Source organism: Actinia tenebrosa, unplaced genomic scaffold (assembly GCF_029948245.1).
Source record: "Actinia tenebrosa isolate PJP-AT-01 unplaced genomic scaffold, QUT_ActTen_1.0 PGA_scaffold0__85_contigs__length_37466705, whole genome shotgun sequence".
Lineage (NCBI taxonomy): Eukaryota > Metazoa > Cnidaria > Anthozoa > Actiniaria > Actiniidae > Actinia > Actinia tenebrosa.
Window position 1 is genome coordinate 14,922,571 of NW_028292569.1, and position 15,046 is coordinate 14,937,616.

At 38.1% G+C, this 15,046-nt stretch overlaps 4 protein-coding genes across 4 annotated transcripts in view; 3 read left to right on the forward strand and 1 right to left on the reverse strand.

Annotated features, from left to right (window-relative positions):
* Positions 1 to 7,245, forward strand: part of LOC116301988 (dynein axonemal heavy chain 2) — a 58,645-nt gene extending 51,400 nt beyond the window's left edge. The window contains exons 81-95 of the mRNA XM_089032436.1: positions 154 to 268; positions 573 to 663; positions 846 to 971; positions 1,366 to 1,557; positions 2,011 to 2,202; positions 2,613 to 2,684; positions 2,893 to 3,005; positions 3,474 to 3,531; positions 3,616 to 3,707; positions 4,652 to 4,727; positions 4,963 to 5,079; positions 5,156 to 5,305; positions 5,393 to 5,644; positions 6,119 to 6,269; positions 6,730 to 7,245. Coding sequence (XP_088888562.1) covers positions 154 to 268; positions 573 to 663; positions 846 to 971; positions 1,366 to 1,557; positions 2,011 to 2,202; positions 2,613 to 2,684; positions 2,893 to 3,005; positions 3,474 to 3,531; positions 3,616 to 3,707; positions 4,652 to 4,727; positions 4,963 to 5,079; positions 5,156 to 5,305; positions 5,393 to 5,644; positions 6,119 to 6,269; positions 6,730 to 6,884 — 1,952 coding nt within the window. The 3' untranslated portion in view covers positions 6,885 to 7,245. The remainder of the gene's footprint in view (positions 1 to 153; positions 269 to 572; positions 664 to 845; positions 972 to 1,365; positions 1,558 to 2,010; positions 2,203 to 2,612; positions 2,685 to 2,892; positions 3,006 to 3,473; positions 3,532 to 3,615; positions 3,708 to 4,651; positions 4,728 to 4,962; positions 5,080 to 5,155; positions 5,306 to 5,392; positions 5,645 to 6,118; positions 6,270 to 6,729) is intronic.
* A 526-nt stretch (positions 7,246 to 7,771) lies between these two features.
* On the reverse strand, positions 7,772 to 9,058 carry LOC148913564 (NADH dehydrogenase [ubiquinone] 1 alpha subcomplex subunit 1-like). Its single transcript, XM_089032596.1, has 3 exons — positions 8,857 to 9,058; positions 8,568 to 8,651; positions 7,772 to 7,907 (listed from the first exon to the last, which is right to left on the reverse strand). The coding sequence occupies exons 1-3, from the start codon at positions 8,956 to 8,958 to the stop codon at positions 7,899 to 7,901; spliced, it is 195 nt and encodes a 64-aa protein (XP_088888722.1). The 5' UTR covers positions 8,959 to 9,058; the 3' UTR covers positions 7,772 to 7,898.
* Positions 9,059 to 9,305: 247 nt separating this feature from the next.
* LOC148913565 (thiosulfate:glutathione sulfurtransferase-like) lies at positions 9,306 to 11,748 on the forward strand. Its single transcript, XM_089032574.1, has 3 exons — positions 9,306 to 9,727; positions 10,150 to 10,312; positions 10,968 to 11,748. The coding sequence occupies exons 1-3, from the start codon at positions 9,325 to 9,327 to the stop codon at positions 11,029 to 11,031; spliced, it is 630 nt and encodes a 209-aa protein (XP_088888700.1). The 5' UTR covers positions 9,306 to 9,324; the 3' UTR covers positions 11,032 to 11,748.
* Positions 11,749 to 12,674: 926 nt separating this feature from the next.
* On the forward strand, positions 12,675 to 14,770 carry LOC116295328 (thiosulfate:glutathione sulfurtransferase). Its single transcript, XM_031703113.2, has 3 exons — positions 12,675 to 12,956; positions 13,079 to 13,241; positions 13,930 to 14,770. Exons 1-3 carry the CDS (start codon positions 12,677 to 12,679, stop codon positions 14,033 to 14,035), a joined length of 549 nt encoding a protein of 182 aa, XP_031558973.2. The 5' UTR covers positions 12,675 to 12,676; the 3' UTR covers positions 14,036 to 14,770.
* The last annotated feature ends 276 nt before the right edge of the window (positions 14,771 to 15,046 follow it).

Below are 15,046 nucleotides of genomic sequence, written 5' to 3' on the forward strand. Positions count from 1 at the left end.
AGACGCATCAAATTACGAATTTCCTTTTAAGGAGTTGATTTATGACTAGACTCTTAATTGACGAGAAATATGGATGAAATATTATAAAACTAACTCGCGCACTTGATATTCCACATTGGCTAATCCCATTCATTTTGTTTCATTCCCATAAAGGTGAATGGGAGAACGCATGTAACGAGTTACAGAGAATGCTAGTGGTTCGATCCCTCAGGGCTGACAGAGTGTCATTCACTGCTACCTCCTTCATTGTCAATAATCTTGGATCAAAGTAAGTACCATCCCACCTCTCTCTTTGACTTTATCATCTCTTCTGTCATATTACTCACTCCCTCGCTCATGGACTCGCTCGTTTGCGACATAACATGAAAACTCATGAGTAAAAACGATATCAAGAACATAACAAGAAATAATTTGCTTATGACATATTTAGGGTCGATACAATAACAACATTTTTATACATACAGCGATATCGTAACCCTTCACTGATATGGTTTTTATCCGCCACTTTCACATGGATAACGACCCTAAATGTGTAATATATCTTAATAATCCATGGTTATTTTTTTCTCTAGGTTTGTAGAACCTCCTGTGCTAGATATGTCTTCAGTGGTTGAAGATTCGTCCACTAAGACGCCGTTGATATTCGTCTTGTCTCCAGGCGTGGTAAGGAGTATATATTACCCCTCCCCCACCACCATCATCCCCCTCCCCCCACCCCCCCTCACCACCACCACTACCACCCTCCCCCGGAACGAAAATCATTTTGGAGCCACTTTCGTTCTGGATTCCCTCACGAAGAGCGAGTCTTTTAATGTCTTTATTAATCCTGACCGCATTCTGTACAGGACCCTACCAGTGCACTTTTGCAGCTCGCGGAGAACTGTGGTATGTCGAGCCGTTTTCATGCGCTATCCCTTGGACAGGGCCAAGCTCCTATCGCCACCAGGATGATCAAAGAGGGAGTCAAAGACGTAAGTCATTGCTCTCATTCAGTATTCGTTCCTGATTGCGCGCAAGTGTTTGTCTGTGCCTGTAGGAGTTCTTGTGGAGTATAAGTTTATTACTCTCCTTCAATGTCCATTGGGCAATCGTTCCTGATGCGCGCGAGTGTGTGTCTGTTCCTTATTGTGCGCAAGTGTTTGTCTGTGCCTGTAGGAGTTCTTGTGGAGTATGAGTTCCTTACTCTCGTTAAATGTCCATTGGGCAATCGTCCCTGATGCGCGCAAGTGTGTCTTTTCCTTATTGCGCGCAAGTGTGTCTTTTCCTTATTGCGCGCAAGTGTTTGCCTGTACCTGTAGGAGTTCTTGCGTAGTATAAGCTCATTACTCTCATTTAATGCCCATTGTCTATTGTTCTTCCCCACAGGGTAATTGGGTCTTCCTGGCCAACTGTCACTTGTCCCTCAGTTGGATGCCTCAACTTGATAAGCTGGTAGAACAGCTCCAGGTAGAAGATCCTCATCCAGACTTCAGACTGTGGCTGAGCAGTAGTCCTAACCCAGACTTCCCCATCTCTATTTTACAAGTGGGCATCAAGATGACTACAGAACCGCCTAAGGTAATGAATGCGTGTGGGAATCGCGAAGGAATGAGAGAGGAGGATAATGGTAGTGCACTCACCTCTCACTTCTGGGGGTCTGGTTCAATTTATGGACTCGACATCACATATAAGTAGAGTTTGTTGGGTCTCTCCCTTGAATCGAGGGTTTTTTCTGTTTTTTCTCCTTCTGCAAAACCTAACACGCTAAATTCCAGTAGCCGGGGGCTATTTTTTATAAGGAGAGAATCAAAAAGAAAAAATAAATAAATCAATAAAATAAATGGGAAAGAGAACGGGAACGAGAACGGGAATGGGAACGAGAACGAGTACGATAAAGAGAAAGAGAAAGAGAAAGAAAAGGAGAAATAAAAGGTTATAGAATAGAATTTTTGAAGTTGAGAAAACTTGAACACCGAATCATTCCAAATTTCTAACATATGATTGTAATTTTGTCGTGTTTTTATCTACCAGGGTCTGAAGGCGAACATGAAACGTCTATACCAGTTGATCACTGAGCAACAGTTCGCACGCTGTCACAAACAAGACAAATACAAGAAAATGCTGTTCGCCTTGTGCTTCTTCCATAGCGTCCTGCTCGAGAGAAGAAAGTTCCTTATGCTGGGCTGGAACATTGTTTATGGCTTCAATGATTCTGACTTTGAGGTGGGTTGAAAAACTGGGTTGTTCTGGCTTAGAATCTAATAAGTGTCGAGCAGAAAAGATGCATGGTTGAGGAGTGGAAGAAGATAAGTTTCTTTAGAAGCCGTTTTTAGTGTAGTTACATTCTCCTACGGTCCATTAGGGAAGTGCACCGTAGGGAAATGGAATTAGACTAAAAACGTCTGTTAGGGAGACTAGAAGGAAAAGAAAGAAAAAAGGAGGGGGGACGGAAAAGAAGACAGATAAAGGAAAGGGAAAATAGAGGGAAAAGGTCATAATAGGAACACCTAAAATTACTTGGGCTTCATCTTTCCGATAATAAGGTCACTGCACTTGAAAGCATTGTATTCCTCTAAGTATATTTATTTACTTTGGAATATCTTGACAACTAGACTTAATAATTTTATTTAAAGGTATCAGAGAATCTTCTTAGCATTTACCTGGATGAATACGAAGAAACACCCTGGGATGCCCTCAAGTACCTGGTAAGCACGTTGGTCTCTACCAAGGCTTACTCTTACCCTGCCAGCAGAGTCTCCCTTTAATTGCACCCGAGTGGAAGAAAGCGATTCTGCTCACAGGGTAGCTTACCCTTTGACACACTTTACAAAATTCATGGCGCGATATTTTAATTAATAAATATTTAATATCATTCATTCTACTTATAATGATGGTTCTTGGTTGGTTTGTCAGATTGCTGGGGTGAATTATGGTGGTCACGTGACAGATGACTGGGATCGTCGTCTCCTTCACTCATACATCAATGAATCATTCTGCGACACAGCTCTTCAAACACCCTACTACAGGTAACAATCTGGATCAACATTTATGCAGTTTATTGTTTTCAAAACTCGGGGAAGATACCTTGTTCCCAACCATACCCCACTCAACTCCTCAACTCTACTGTCCCCTTTTCATCCATCCCCACCCCTCCCTTACCTATTTCCAATCCATTTCCACCCCTCCCTTACTTATTTCTCATCCATTCCCACCCCTCCCTTACCTATTTCCCATCCATCCCCACCCCTCCCTTACCTATTTCCCATCCACATCCATCCCTCCCATTCCTATTCCTGTTCAACCTAAACCCTACTTTCCAATTCTTCCCATCAACCTCCTGCTTCTCTCACATACCTCTAAATGCGAGCTCAGAACGGTGTAGGATCTTTGCACTTCGTAATTGAGCTTTTGACTTAACAGAGCCAAACCATTTTTCTATATATAATTTGATTAGAACAAATATTTGATCTCCTTATCCATCCATCTACCTCTAGACTGTCTTCCTTATCTACGTACTACATACCAAAGGATGGCCCTCTTTCATCATACAGGGTATGTATACTGCCATATATGGCGCTCCATAATCAATACTTAAAATAGACCCATGCTTACGTGAGTCCCATACTGATATTCTAGGAATACATCAGCATGTTGCCAAACGTGGACCACCCTGAAACATTTGGACAGCACCCTAATGCAGACATCGCCAGTCAGATCATCGAAACAAGGTAAGGCGATTTATCACTCCATGGTGGACAGTAAGCCTAACAGGTTTTGCAACCCACATGAAAAGACTACCGATAGAACGAATTAGAATTTAGAAGTTGATTTTTGAGGAGGGAGGACAAACCGTGGAGCAACCCTCGCCGGGGCTAGGAGAAAGCCAATGAATAATCCTACTAAAATACAACGTATTTTAACATTTTTAATGAGTTGTATTTTGATACTTAAAAGGACATTGACCATAAAAAGAGGCTTTTACATTGCGATGTGGAATGATTTATAAACACGACAGTCCTAAAACATTTGGTAGATAAATCAGCCCTGAAGGGGTACGCTCTTCAAACGCCCCGCTGACCTACGGATCCCGTAATCCAAGGTCTTTTTTCATCACATAGCATATAGTTCTAATAGAGCAGATTTTGTAAGACCCAACTGCTAATTTTTACGGAAGGAGAAAGGCAAAGAATACAGAGGAAAAACCCACGTAAAAAGGCACCAACAAACTATATTCGCATTCGTTTAGTAGAAATCAAACCAGCAACCCGAAGTATGGGACCTGTAACGCCACCCTGCCACTCCATTAGCGACTTTGAGGTGAAGACGACGTCAACCGGAAGTGTAATTAACTTTGCTTTGGGGTTTCGCGCCTTCAAAGTCTGTCTTCCCTGTGGATGAGTTGATTGAATGAAATCTCCAATGAACAGGACCCCAAAGAGAAATTAATTTACACTTACGGTTGACGTCGCCGTTGTATTGGATTTTGTACTTACCTGATTAGCGCCCTGGTATGGAAAAGACGGCATCCGCTCAAACGACCTTACACAAGACTAGAATCTAATCGGAATAATGATCCGTAGCTCAGTCAGGGCACAGGACGCCCGTACCGTAACCGATCCGCAGTCTAGCGGCGGTATTTGTTCTAATTATCGATTGTCGTTTTTCATTTCAGAACTCTCTCAGATACGCTGCTGTCATTACAGCCACAGGTTGTAGCAGGAGCCCAGGGAGAGAGCAAAGAAGAGAAGGTATTGACAAACTTTAGCCTGAATGACAAAAAATTCTCGCTCACGTTAATGTAACGCAACGTTATGTAATAACGTATTTACGAAATATTTTGTCGCTCATTAGAGAGCATTAAAAAAACGCACATTTTGAATTTCTGTGAATACTCAAGGTGGAACACGAGCATTTTTCAATACTCATCATAAATCCTAAAATGTTTTTTTTTTTTGGATGATTGTCTTTTCTTTTTTTTTTTAGGTTCTTGAATTGGCAGCTGATGTGCTGAAAAAGGTTCCTGAAGAGATCGATTACGAACAAACAGCAAAGATCCTGGCTGATGATCCCTCACCCCTTAATGTTGTACTGCTACAGGAGGTACAGCGAAAATACTCTCTCTTTTATCTATCTTCCTTTTCATCTCTTTTAAATGAGAATAACTTTTCTTTGTCAGATTGAACGCTTCAACATGTTGCTCCGAGTCATCAAAAGATCACTGATTGACCTGGAGAGAGGCATCAAGGGTCTAGTAGTTATGTCGTCTGATCTAGAAGAAACCTTCAACTGTATCTATGATGCAAGGGTGCCACCTCTATGGGGGAAGGTAACTGACCACGCCCATACAATGCTATCATAATTCAAGTCTATTCATATTTCATCTTATAACCCATACCCTCATTTTGTATTCCAGGCATATCCATCTAACAAGCCCTTGGCTGCCTGGACTCGTGACCTGGTACAAAGAGTTGAACAGTTTGACAAGTGGGCTACTACAGCACATCAGCCAATCATATTCTGGCTTTCAGCTTTTACGTTTCCAACGGGCTTCCTTACCGCAGTATTACAAACATGTGCCAGGCAGAACAACATATCTGTGGATACTCTGTCTTGGGAGTTTGTGGTAGCTACTGTTGACGACAGTAACATTACTCAACAGCCGAAGGTTAGTTTCTTTTCATACCAGCACTCAGTGTGGAATTGAGATGGATTAACGTGGGGAGGGTGGTTGATGAAAGCCAAATGGTAGCAGTGCTAGATATCACTTAGAGGGAAAGGATCGTCAAGGCATGCTAAAATTAAGTTGAGAGGGGAGGGGTACCACATGGAGGGGAGTGACAGATGTGTCTCTTCTGGGGAGGGATGTTTTTGGTGTGACAGAACCAAATAGATTAAGGGGCTGGCTAAGTGGTAGTGGCAGGTCTAGAGGAGTGGTTCATGAAAAGACAAACTGAGAGTAGTTGTAGATACCAGTATTATAGTGAGTTTATATCCAAATTTAACTGGAGGGAGAAGTGTACAAAATAGATATTTAAAGGTGAAAGTTGATAATGTATGGGGGAGGGGTAGTGCATTTCTGACAAATACAACACAGCATCATTGACAATAAGATTTTCTTTCCTCCTTTTGGTCTTAATAGGATGGTGTGTGGGTAAAGGGGTTGTATTTAGAGGGAGCAGGCTGGGACAAGAAAAATGCATGTCTGACAGAAGCAAGTCCTATGATGCTTGTTACTCCAATGCCTACCATTCACTTCAAGCCTGTTGAAAACAAGAAAAAGACTGGAAAAGGTAGAGTATATCTAATGCTAGGTTCACATTAGCAACACAAATGCAAATGCAAGCAATATTCATATGTGAAACGCAAACAATATAAGTAAGCATATGCAGAAGACTTTGTTTACATCGAGAACATTTTTGGTCAAACACACTCACACCTCTTTTCTCTCTCCCTATATGTGCTTCTCTGCCATATATTTTTCAACACAGTACTTGAATATGGAGTAGCCTGCGAAGAAGTCTAGTTTCATTCCTTGTATTTGCATTTGCATTACTGTAGTTCACATGTAATCTTGCTTGTGCTGGTGTTTGCATTTGTGATGCTTGTATGTACATCATGTAGGCTTGCTTTTCAGCTGTGGTTTCATCTTCAGAGCTACGAGCGGGGAATAAACATGGCAAGAACTAAGAGTAATAATTTGAAATACATGTCAAGTACCAGGTTATTGATGGCCTTTTTCTCTGTTTTTAGGGATGTACACATGTCCATGCTATTACTACCCTAACCGTTCTGGTACATCAGACCGTGCATCATTTGTGGTTGCTATCGACATCAAGGCCGGTGCTATGACAGCTGATCACTGGATCAAAAGAGGAACTGCATTGCTCATGAGTCTGGATTATTAAATTTCAGCAGTACCCTGTAATACTAGACATTTTACCTACATTTAAATGTTTTTGAAAACAAGTCAACATTATGCTAACTTGATCTTGAGCATCAGATATTTAGAAATTTTAGCCAAAAAAAAAAAAAAGCTGCAATGTTTTTGCCTTCATCAATGAAAAAACTTGGTCATTTCCATTGGGAATTCAAAGTATTCATTATTGTAAATTAGGTTTGACCACAACTGTAAATTGGTATTTAATCCATTAATGGAAAAGTATTGAGAGTGTGATAGTTTTTATACTCTGATAGAATAATAGATGAAACAAGTTTTGAAGTCAGTGAATATTAATTTATATGAATAAAGAGTGAGACTATTTTGTATGTGCCGTTTATTGCCATGTGGGACTATTCTGACTGCACAAGACCAGGCACATTCCCAAGAGAATGTTTTCCTTGTGGCTTCCATCAATAAATGAAGAGCAGCCCTCTGATTAAATCCAACTGAGCCATACCCCTACCACTATTTCTGGTTCCAATTACTTCGTTGCACAGCTTTCCATCATTGCATTAAGTTATCAGAGTACAGTTGGATTCTCTCAGAGCCATTGTTTCTTGGCAGAGACCAAAAGAAATGAAGGTTGAGTGTGACTATATGACAATGTTTCTGAAACTGTATAACTGCAGGGCTTTCAGAATAAGCTGGTGGCTGCTAGATCTCCAGTGAATGCTTCAAAGTTAACCGCCGGCTACTTTTTCTTTTCTATAAAATACCTTCTGTTCCTTGTATCAGATCACAGCCAGCTACTTCAGACTTATGACCAACTACTCCAAAACATTCTGAAAGCTCAACTATAGAAGTAATGTCAACAAGCCCTGCTGATCTATCAATATAAATACTTCATGACAATTATATATACTCTCAAGAATATTTTATTTACAAAATATAACAAATTAGAACACCAAGATTGACCAATGATATCAATGATCCACTCCTGACTTTGCTTGAAACACTTTATCTTGGAAGATTAGCATTATTATAGCCCCTGTAAAGTGAATATACAAAGAATATCAAAACTGTCACTTTTCCACTAGGTATATTGTCTTTCTAGATTAGCCCAAATTATTTCCTTGAGAATAAGATTCTTTGGTTGACTCTTATCCATGTTCATGCATGTGTCATCAAGTGTTACTGGTAAACAAAGAAATGATACTAAAGGGAAATCTGTAGTCAGAAACTCTGAACATAGTGAAGGATGGTGGCAGTTTCAATCATGCTATGTTCTCTGACAAAGGGACACTTGAAACAATCAGGGCACTAGTAGAGAGATAGCTAATCCCAGTACCCCAACCCTAAGCCTTGGAATGAATTTCTGCTGGGTGCATTCTTTAGATGCATATTACGTTACAGCCATCATGTTGGTTGACGATGACAAAGCATTCCTCATTAGCTTCTCTTGCTAGATCAACCAACATGGTGGCTGTTTCATTGGTATCCTCCTATTCTTGGGGTGTATGTTACATCATAGGCGCCATGTTGGTTGACAATGACAAAGCATTGCTCATTAGCTTCTCTTGTTTGATCGACCAAGATGGCGGCTGTTTCATTATTATTTGTATCTTTAGGGCTTTTGAGTCATGTGGTTGCACCCCAAGAATAGAAGGAAGTATGGTATGCCATGCTCCTGCATGACAGATTAACTTGCCTTTTGAATGTATTTATTGCCTGTAATCTTCTCATCTCGATCCATCAATCTCTTTCTAAACTCATCCATATTGTATCTGCGTGGCTGTTGAATGCAACGATAAGAATCTATTCAGGTACGTTAACGATTATAGCCCACAATTCAGGCTAAGGAGTCAAGCTCAAAGTATATAAAAACGCTAACAATCGTTCAAATTCTGATTTGCAAGCCTAAGCTTTAATATATTCTCACACCTCTTCTTGGACTAAAGCTAGTAGAGATCGCGTCTGGTTCATAAACATGAACTTACCTTTCCTTTATGAAACGCTTTGTCCAATACCTTCATTCCTAAACCTGTTGCAGTAATACAACCAGCCATTATAGCAAATGGTGGTATAATTTCCCACCACATTTTCTAGCTTTAAACCAGGCTAAAATATCCAAGAAACGTCTGCACAAAATCTTATTTTCCAAGATGGCGTCCAAGATGGTTGTCGATTACCCAGAATGCACTTCAAGGTCAATTTATCCACAGGCATCCCACAGGTGAAATTCTAAATGTCATCCATTATTTTATTTTTCAATCAAGATAAGAATAAAATCATCAAGAATAAAATTATCTACAATAAAGCAAAGATACGTACTTTTAAGTTTTATAATTTGGGCATTCTTTGAGATTTTTACAAAGCTTTTCTAAATGAGATGTTGGGTTGCCTGTGTTGTACCCACAAGGCCCGGCCAAGCAGATAATATTATTATAGCTGTATTTGCAGTCAATATGAGTATTAACCTTCTCTTCAGGACTTCTGCTTCTCTTCGTCTGAGGATTTCTCTCGCCAACGCCGCCGCCATGAAGGCCAATCAGTTTGTTAGAAGTTTTTCATTTTTCACCCTCGTAACTCTCAATCGGATCTGGAATGTAGATGCCGTGAATTGTACAGAAATGAATACAAAACAGAGGTTCACTCATATGCTTGGTGTGACTGAACAAGGCCAATGTGCTTGTCCAAAACGATTGATCACTACAAAGATTACACCAGAACCACCTAAAGACCCAACTACGGTTAATATAGAAGAGCTTAAAGCCATGATTGCTGCTGGTAGCATACAGCTTTTCGATGTCCGTGAACCTTATGAGCTTCAAGAATCGGGCAAAATAGAAAGAGCTATCAATATACCTCGTAAGTTAATGTAAATCGTTGTTTACTCCCGGGTTTAGACGCGTTCTTCTGGCTTGTGTAGAGATTCAACACCTTCGCTTTGTTTAGCATTGTTTTTCTATAAGCGCTTAACACCTCAAATAAAAAATGACAAAATAAATCATCCATCATATGTAATGTTACCAAAACAATATTATAAAGTTAGTGGAACTTCTTTTATTTCCATCCATCCATTCTCTTCAGCTCTCCGCCATTTTTGCTCAAATCCGGGGTTGTTTGTTTTTTTGGTTTTTATTTTAGCACCTTTAGGGTAGGATTATTTGATCATTTTTATTTTGATCTCTTTTAAAAAATATTTCAAAAACTACTTAAATACATTAAAAGGAATATTTTTTTAATTTTCTTTTTTGATTAATTCATTTAATTTTATCTTTAAATTCCAGTGAAGCAAGTACCAGAAGCTTTCGCATTAACTCCTAAAGAATTCAGAGCAAAATACAAAGTTAAAAAACCCAAACAAAAGGATGAAAATATTGTTTTCCATTGCAAAGCTGGAATCAGAAGCAAGATGGCACTAAATGCAGTTTATCGTCTAGGATACAGAAAGTAAGCAAATGAAAAGCATTTCATTTTCAATTCATTTTTCCCTGATTCATAATTTATGATTTTGCATTGGTTAACTTCAAAGTAGGGGCACAGAGTTGAACCAGGGAGGGGTGTGCACCCCCTGCACCCCTCCCTTGGATCTGCCACTCAACATGATGTAACATTCTGGGCATATTTTAGGTGTTTACGGTTTTCTTAGTTTGGCTGAACCATAGAAAGTATCAATATTAACAGAGTGTTTGTATAAGCATATTAATTTTAGAGTTATTGTATATTACCGCAATGAAAATTGTCTTTAAGGCATCCATGTTTATAATGGGTATCCATGTCCAATTATTAGGTAGAATTTCAACTGTATATGAAAGTTTTTTATGTAGATTGTTGACCTTGGCATTCCTGTCAGTTGATGCTCTTTCATGCCCTAGAAAGCATGGCAATGCCAAAGACAGCAGAACACATTAAAAACCATTTTGAAGGTGCACTCGCATCATTCCCACATCACCAACCTCAATGCTTAAGGTCATTATTGTTAGGCCAGTAGTTCTAGTTTTTGATCATTTCAGGACATTTCCTTTATGCACCTTAAGAATGAAATTTATAAATAGTTTATCTTATATTTTGCATCAGTATTACATCCTTGTGTTTATATTTTTAGGAGTCGACATTACCCTGGTGGATTTGATGAGTGGGAAACCTGTCTCAAGAGAGTTGGCCAATAACAAAAACAACAATCATAAAGGATTTAGCAAAAACGTGAAGTTCTTATTTAATCTGTAATAATTGACCTTTTCTGCGCTTGCCATCACATAGTATAAATGGTGTTGCATTGTGTTACAGTCACCAAAAAGTTTGGACATTACTCTCAGATTTCCTTATGAGTGTACTGACTTGACAAATAATTTACTTAGTTTGTTTAGCTAGCTTTCTAGATACAATCAAAATATCATTTTTCTAACTTGATTGAAGCTTTTTTTGCTGCTGTTTAGAGAGCTAACTAAAGAAATCAACCTGAATTTTCTTTTAAAAGTCAGTGAATTTGTATGGAAATCGGAGAACAATGTCCGAACTTCTTGACAAGTGACAGCTAGTGCCGAAAAGGTGAATTAATAATGGAATGATTTTTAATGAAAATATCCAGTGTATTGGTTATAATATATTTCTGTGTTCGTCTACACATCTGTCTAGGTATTCAAATCCCAGTCATTTTCCCAATTATTTGATTACGTATGCAGCCTTTAAAGTCGTAAAATTCACAATCAATATATTAGTTTTCCAAAGACCTTTGGATAAAATAAGAATGAAGAGATAATTTTTGTTTTTGAGATATTTTTGCTGGCAGGCTGGTTGCTACACAATTAGTAATATAATGTAACATAAATTTATCCCAAAATTTGCACTTGTACATTTTTGAATAAAAACAAGCTATATTTTCAAAATTGTTAAAAGCTTTGTTTATACTAGCACATAATTGTTTTTCAACTGTAAATAACATATAAGAGTAGAGTGATTTCCTCGAACTGAAAAATAGTGTAGATCTTTTTTTATGGTATCATTTCTTTTGTGTGTATTTGAGAAACTGTTTAAGTTCTGAGGAAAATTGATCTAAACATAAAGCCTATTGTTGCAAATTATCTAATACGAGAGCACATGCCATTTTTTGATCAAACAATATCACAAAATTGTGAAGCATGTATAAAATTTGTCAGGTGAAAGAAATAATATTGCAGGACATGCCAATCAGAAAATGGGAATTCAAAAAGATGTATTTATGCTCTTACTGCAATTTTTTTCTTTCACAGGCTGAGTAAAATTACTCTAGTAGAACAATAGAGATTAACAAATCTTTATTTCATTGTTTTCTTTTGTATAAAAGGTTTAGTGCGATTTTCGATATTCTGCCATCAATTAAAAATAATCAGTCAGTACCTTTTATGTTCTTGACTGGCAGCAGTGAAAAACCAAGTTTACAATATACACGTTTGGATCAGTGAGTTGGCTTTTCTATCAAACTTTTTCAGTCAGACATCACGAAGGAAAGTTCCGAAAGCGATTGCAAAGAGTTTGAGTACATCCAAGTAGAATGAGGTGTTTGATTGACGGCAGTCAATTGCAAACTACACGACGCAATTTGTGTCTGGGGTGGCCGCGTAGTAATGCAAACGGGGGTAACGCAAAATTTTGTGTCTAAGCGCACGTTTGCATAGTCATACGTGACATAATACTGTTAATTCATGATGACCACTCGAAAATCAGCCAATCAGAAGATCCCAAAACGAAGTACTAGTACTAGATACTAAGGGGTATATAACAGATGTAGCTAAGCAATAAATACTCGCACAACTTCATTATTAAAACGATCTAAAGATGGCACTACGACGAGTTTTAGGTCTAAACTATTCCATTATTCTAAACCCTCGTTTAATTTGTTCGAAATTTCAACCATCTCCTTTGATTCACAAAGATTTGTTACCACGACTCGGTATAGTAGTACCATCATTTTCAACCAAGTCGTGTTATGACACCGAAGTCGTCACTTTTCCATGTTTGAAAAAACTCCTTGATGAAACCAATATACAGCTGTTTGATGTGAGAACACGCGAAGAAGTAGAAGCAGGAAGAATACCTGGAGCGACTAATATACCCCGTACGTCTTTTCGCACGCTACTTTATTATCTACTACTTGATCGATGCAAAATCGCGGGCGACGGCGTTTTGAATACATCGTAATAATTTCCTTATTTTTAATTAAAAAACTTCGTTTTTCAGTCGATGAGATTCAAGAAGCATTTAATTTGTCACCCGAAGACTTCGAAGCGAAGTATAGCGTATCGAAACCAGCTTTAGAAGATGAAAATATTACATTCCACTGTAGAACCAGTAAACGAGCACAAGAGGCTATCCAGATACTACAGGGAATGGGCTTTGGAAGGTATTGGCATAAATTAATCCACTATTAATGTATGACGTAATTGGTATTGTATGACATATTCCGCATTCATTTTAAAAATTCCTTCTTTAACTCATGAATAAATTAATTTTTAGTGTAGAGGGGTTCTCAGTTTGTTCTCAACCTGTCCATGTACTAATTTGCTATGGGGGGAGGCTCCAGCAAGGCAAACTTTAGGAATTGGAGAAATGGGTGGACAGAAAACTTCAGCATTAGGGAAACCTCTACGAATAGGAAGAAGGGAGGGGGGGGGGTGGGGGGCAGAAAACTTTGGCATTAGACTAACCTCTATGACTAACCAAAATAAAAGAGGGGGGCAGCAGCAATTTGGCCCACTCTTTTATCCACCCATGAAAATCGATGTCATAGAATAGTTTTATGATAAATATTGTTTGTTTGTAAATTTAATAAACTATATCGGGTATGCTTGTCATATCTCTTAGGGGTAAAAATCGGTGATTTGGTATATTTTAGGGTGTTAAAATTGATTTTTAGAATTTTTTGATAAAAAATCATCCAACTATTTCCCTTTTAAAAGATTCCATTATCTTTTAGGGGTATTTTTGAACAATCAGATACTTTTACCCCAGGGTCCACCCCCACCCCCTCCCCCTTTTGCCAAATTCTTGGTTCCTTCCTTACCCATTATTCCTTCTAATTATTATTGCAGGACTCATAATTATACAGGAGGATGGGTAGAATGGCAAAAAGCTATGCAAGAGGACATGGCTGATGCTATGCATGCTGCTGCTGAATATGCTACTGCTACCAATTGAACAATGTATTGATATTAATCATAGATATATATGACTTAGCAAAAACAATGCTAATATTTAAATCGAATTCTGAACTCGCAGTGAAACCAACAATAGTGGTTCTTACACTGAGATCATCTAAAGTCATAAAATGTTGGGTTTGTCTTACTGGTACCAATACATTATGCTGTTTATTCTGCTTGCCCATATTTTAACAGCAGTAATTATTGGGAATTCTATTCGTTTTTATGAGAATTATAAGAATTGGGAATTCTTTCAAGTTAATTTTACTCTGAAAGTTAATTGATATTTTGTCAAAATGTTCAGCCTGCCTTTAAATGATATTATATTGAGTGCAATATTTATATATATAAATATGAGATAGTTATTTTATTTTATTTTTCTTGTCTTTTGCTTAATATTTTTGCAGCAAAGGAAAGAGCATAACACTATGTTTATTTATGTCTGTAAACAATTTCTACAAGATTTGCCCTACTTCATACCCGCACTATTGCTTTTATTTTATATGACTATTTTTTGTCTATATTTGGTTGTCATAAAATACGTTGATGCAACATCGGTTGCCTAGTTGTCTGTCATTGCAAAGACGTCCTGTATCAGAGCACTCCCCAGGGGATGGCTTGAGGTTAATCTAACTAAACATAACTGGTGAGACACGATTTTAATTTACATCCCTTTACGATTGGAAGACTCATTCATATTTTCCAACAAATATTAAAATATTTTTATACTGTCTAGTAACTAATATCTTTACATTATAAATGGAAAGCTTTATTAGGTGTAAGGTGAAACGGAAAGCGAAAGAGATCAGAGCTCGTTCAAGATTGACTCAAGATCAAACAAGGAAATTGAGCAACGACCGTTTTAAATAGGATACCAAAGAGTAATCAATATAAAAAAATATTAACAATTTCTTAAAAATGGTACCCAGATCCATAGCACACATTTTTCCGTTTCTTTGGAGACGGTACTTGAAAGAGAGGGCTAAAAAATTCCTTTCGATTACAGATG

What these genes read in the sequence shown, in the direction of transcription:
- LOC148913565 (XM_089032574.1), top strand. Translation starts at nt 9,325, where the DNA reads ATGAGTATTAACCTTCTCTTCAGGACTTCTGCTTCTCTTCGTCTGAGG. An exon ending in AAGAGCTATCAATATACCTC is followed by an intron (nt 9,728 to 10,149) that starts GTAAGTTAATGT and finishes TTTAAATTCCAG; the next exon opens with TGAAGCAAGTACCAGAAGCT. An exon ending in TATCGTCTAGGATACAGAAA is followed by an intron (nt 10,313 to 10,967) that starts GTAAGCAAATGA and finishes TTATATTTTTAG; the next exon opens with GAGTCGACATTACCCTGGTG.
- LOC116295328 (XM_031703113.2), top strand. Translation starts at nt 12,677, where the DNA reads ATGGCACTACGACGAGTTTTAGGTCTAAACTATTCCATTATTCTAAAC. An exon ending in TGGAGCGACTAATATACCCC is followed by an intron (nt 12,957 to 13,078) that starts GTACGTCTTTTC and finishes TTCGTTTTTCAG; the next exon opens with TCGATGAGATTCAAGAAGCA. An exon ending in CAGGGAATGGGCTTTGGAAG is followed by an intron (nt 13,242 to 13,929) that starts GTATTGGCATAA and finishes TTATTATTGCAG; the next exon opens with GACTCATAATTATACAGGAG.
- LOC148913564 (XM_089032596.1), bottom strand. Translation starts at nt 8,958, where the DNA reads ATGTGGTGGGAAATTATACCACCATTTGCTATAATGGCTGGTTGTATT. An exon ending in AAGCGTTTCATAAAGGAAAG is followed by an intron (nt 8,652 to 8,856) that starts GTAAGTTCATGT and finishes TGCATTCAACAG; the next exon opens with CCACGCAGATACAATATGGA.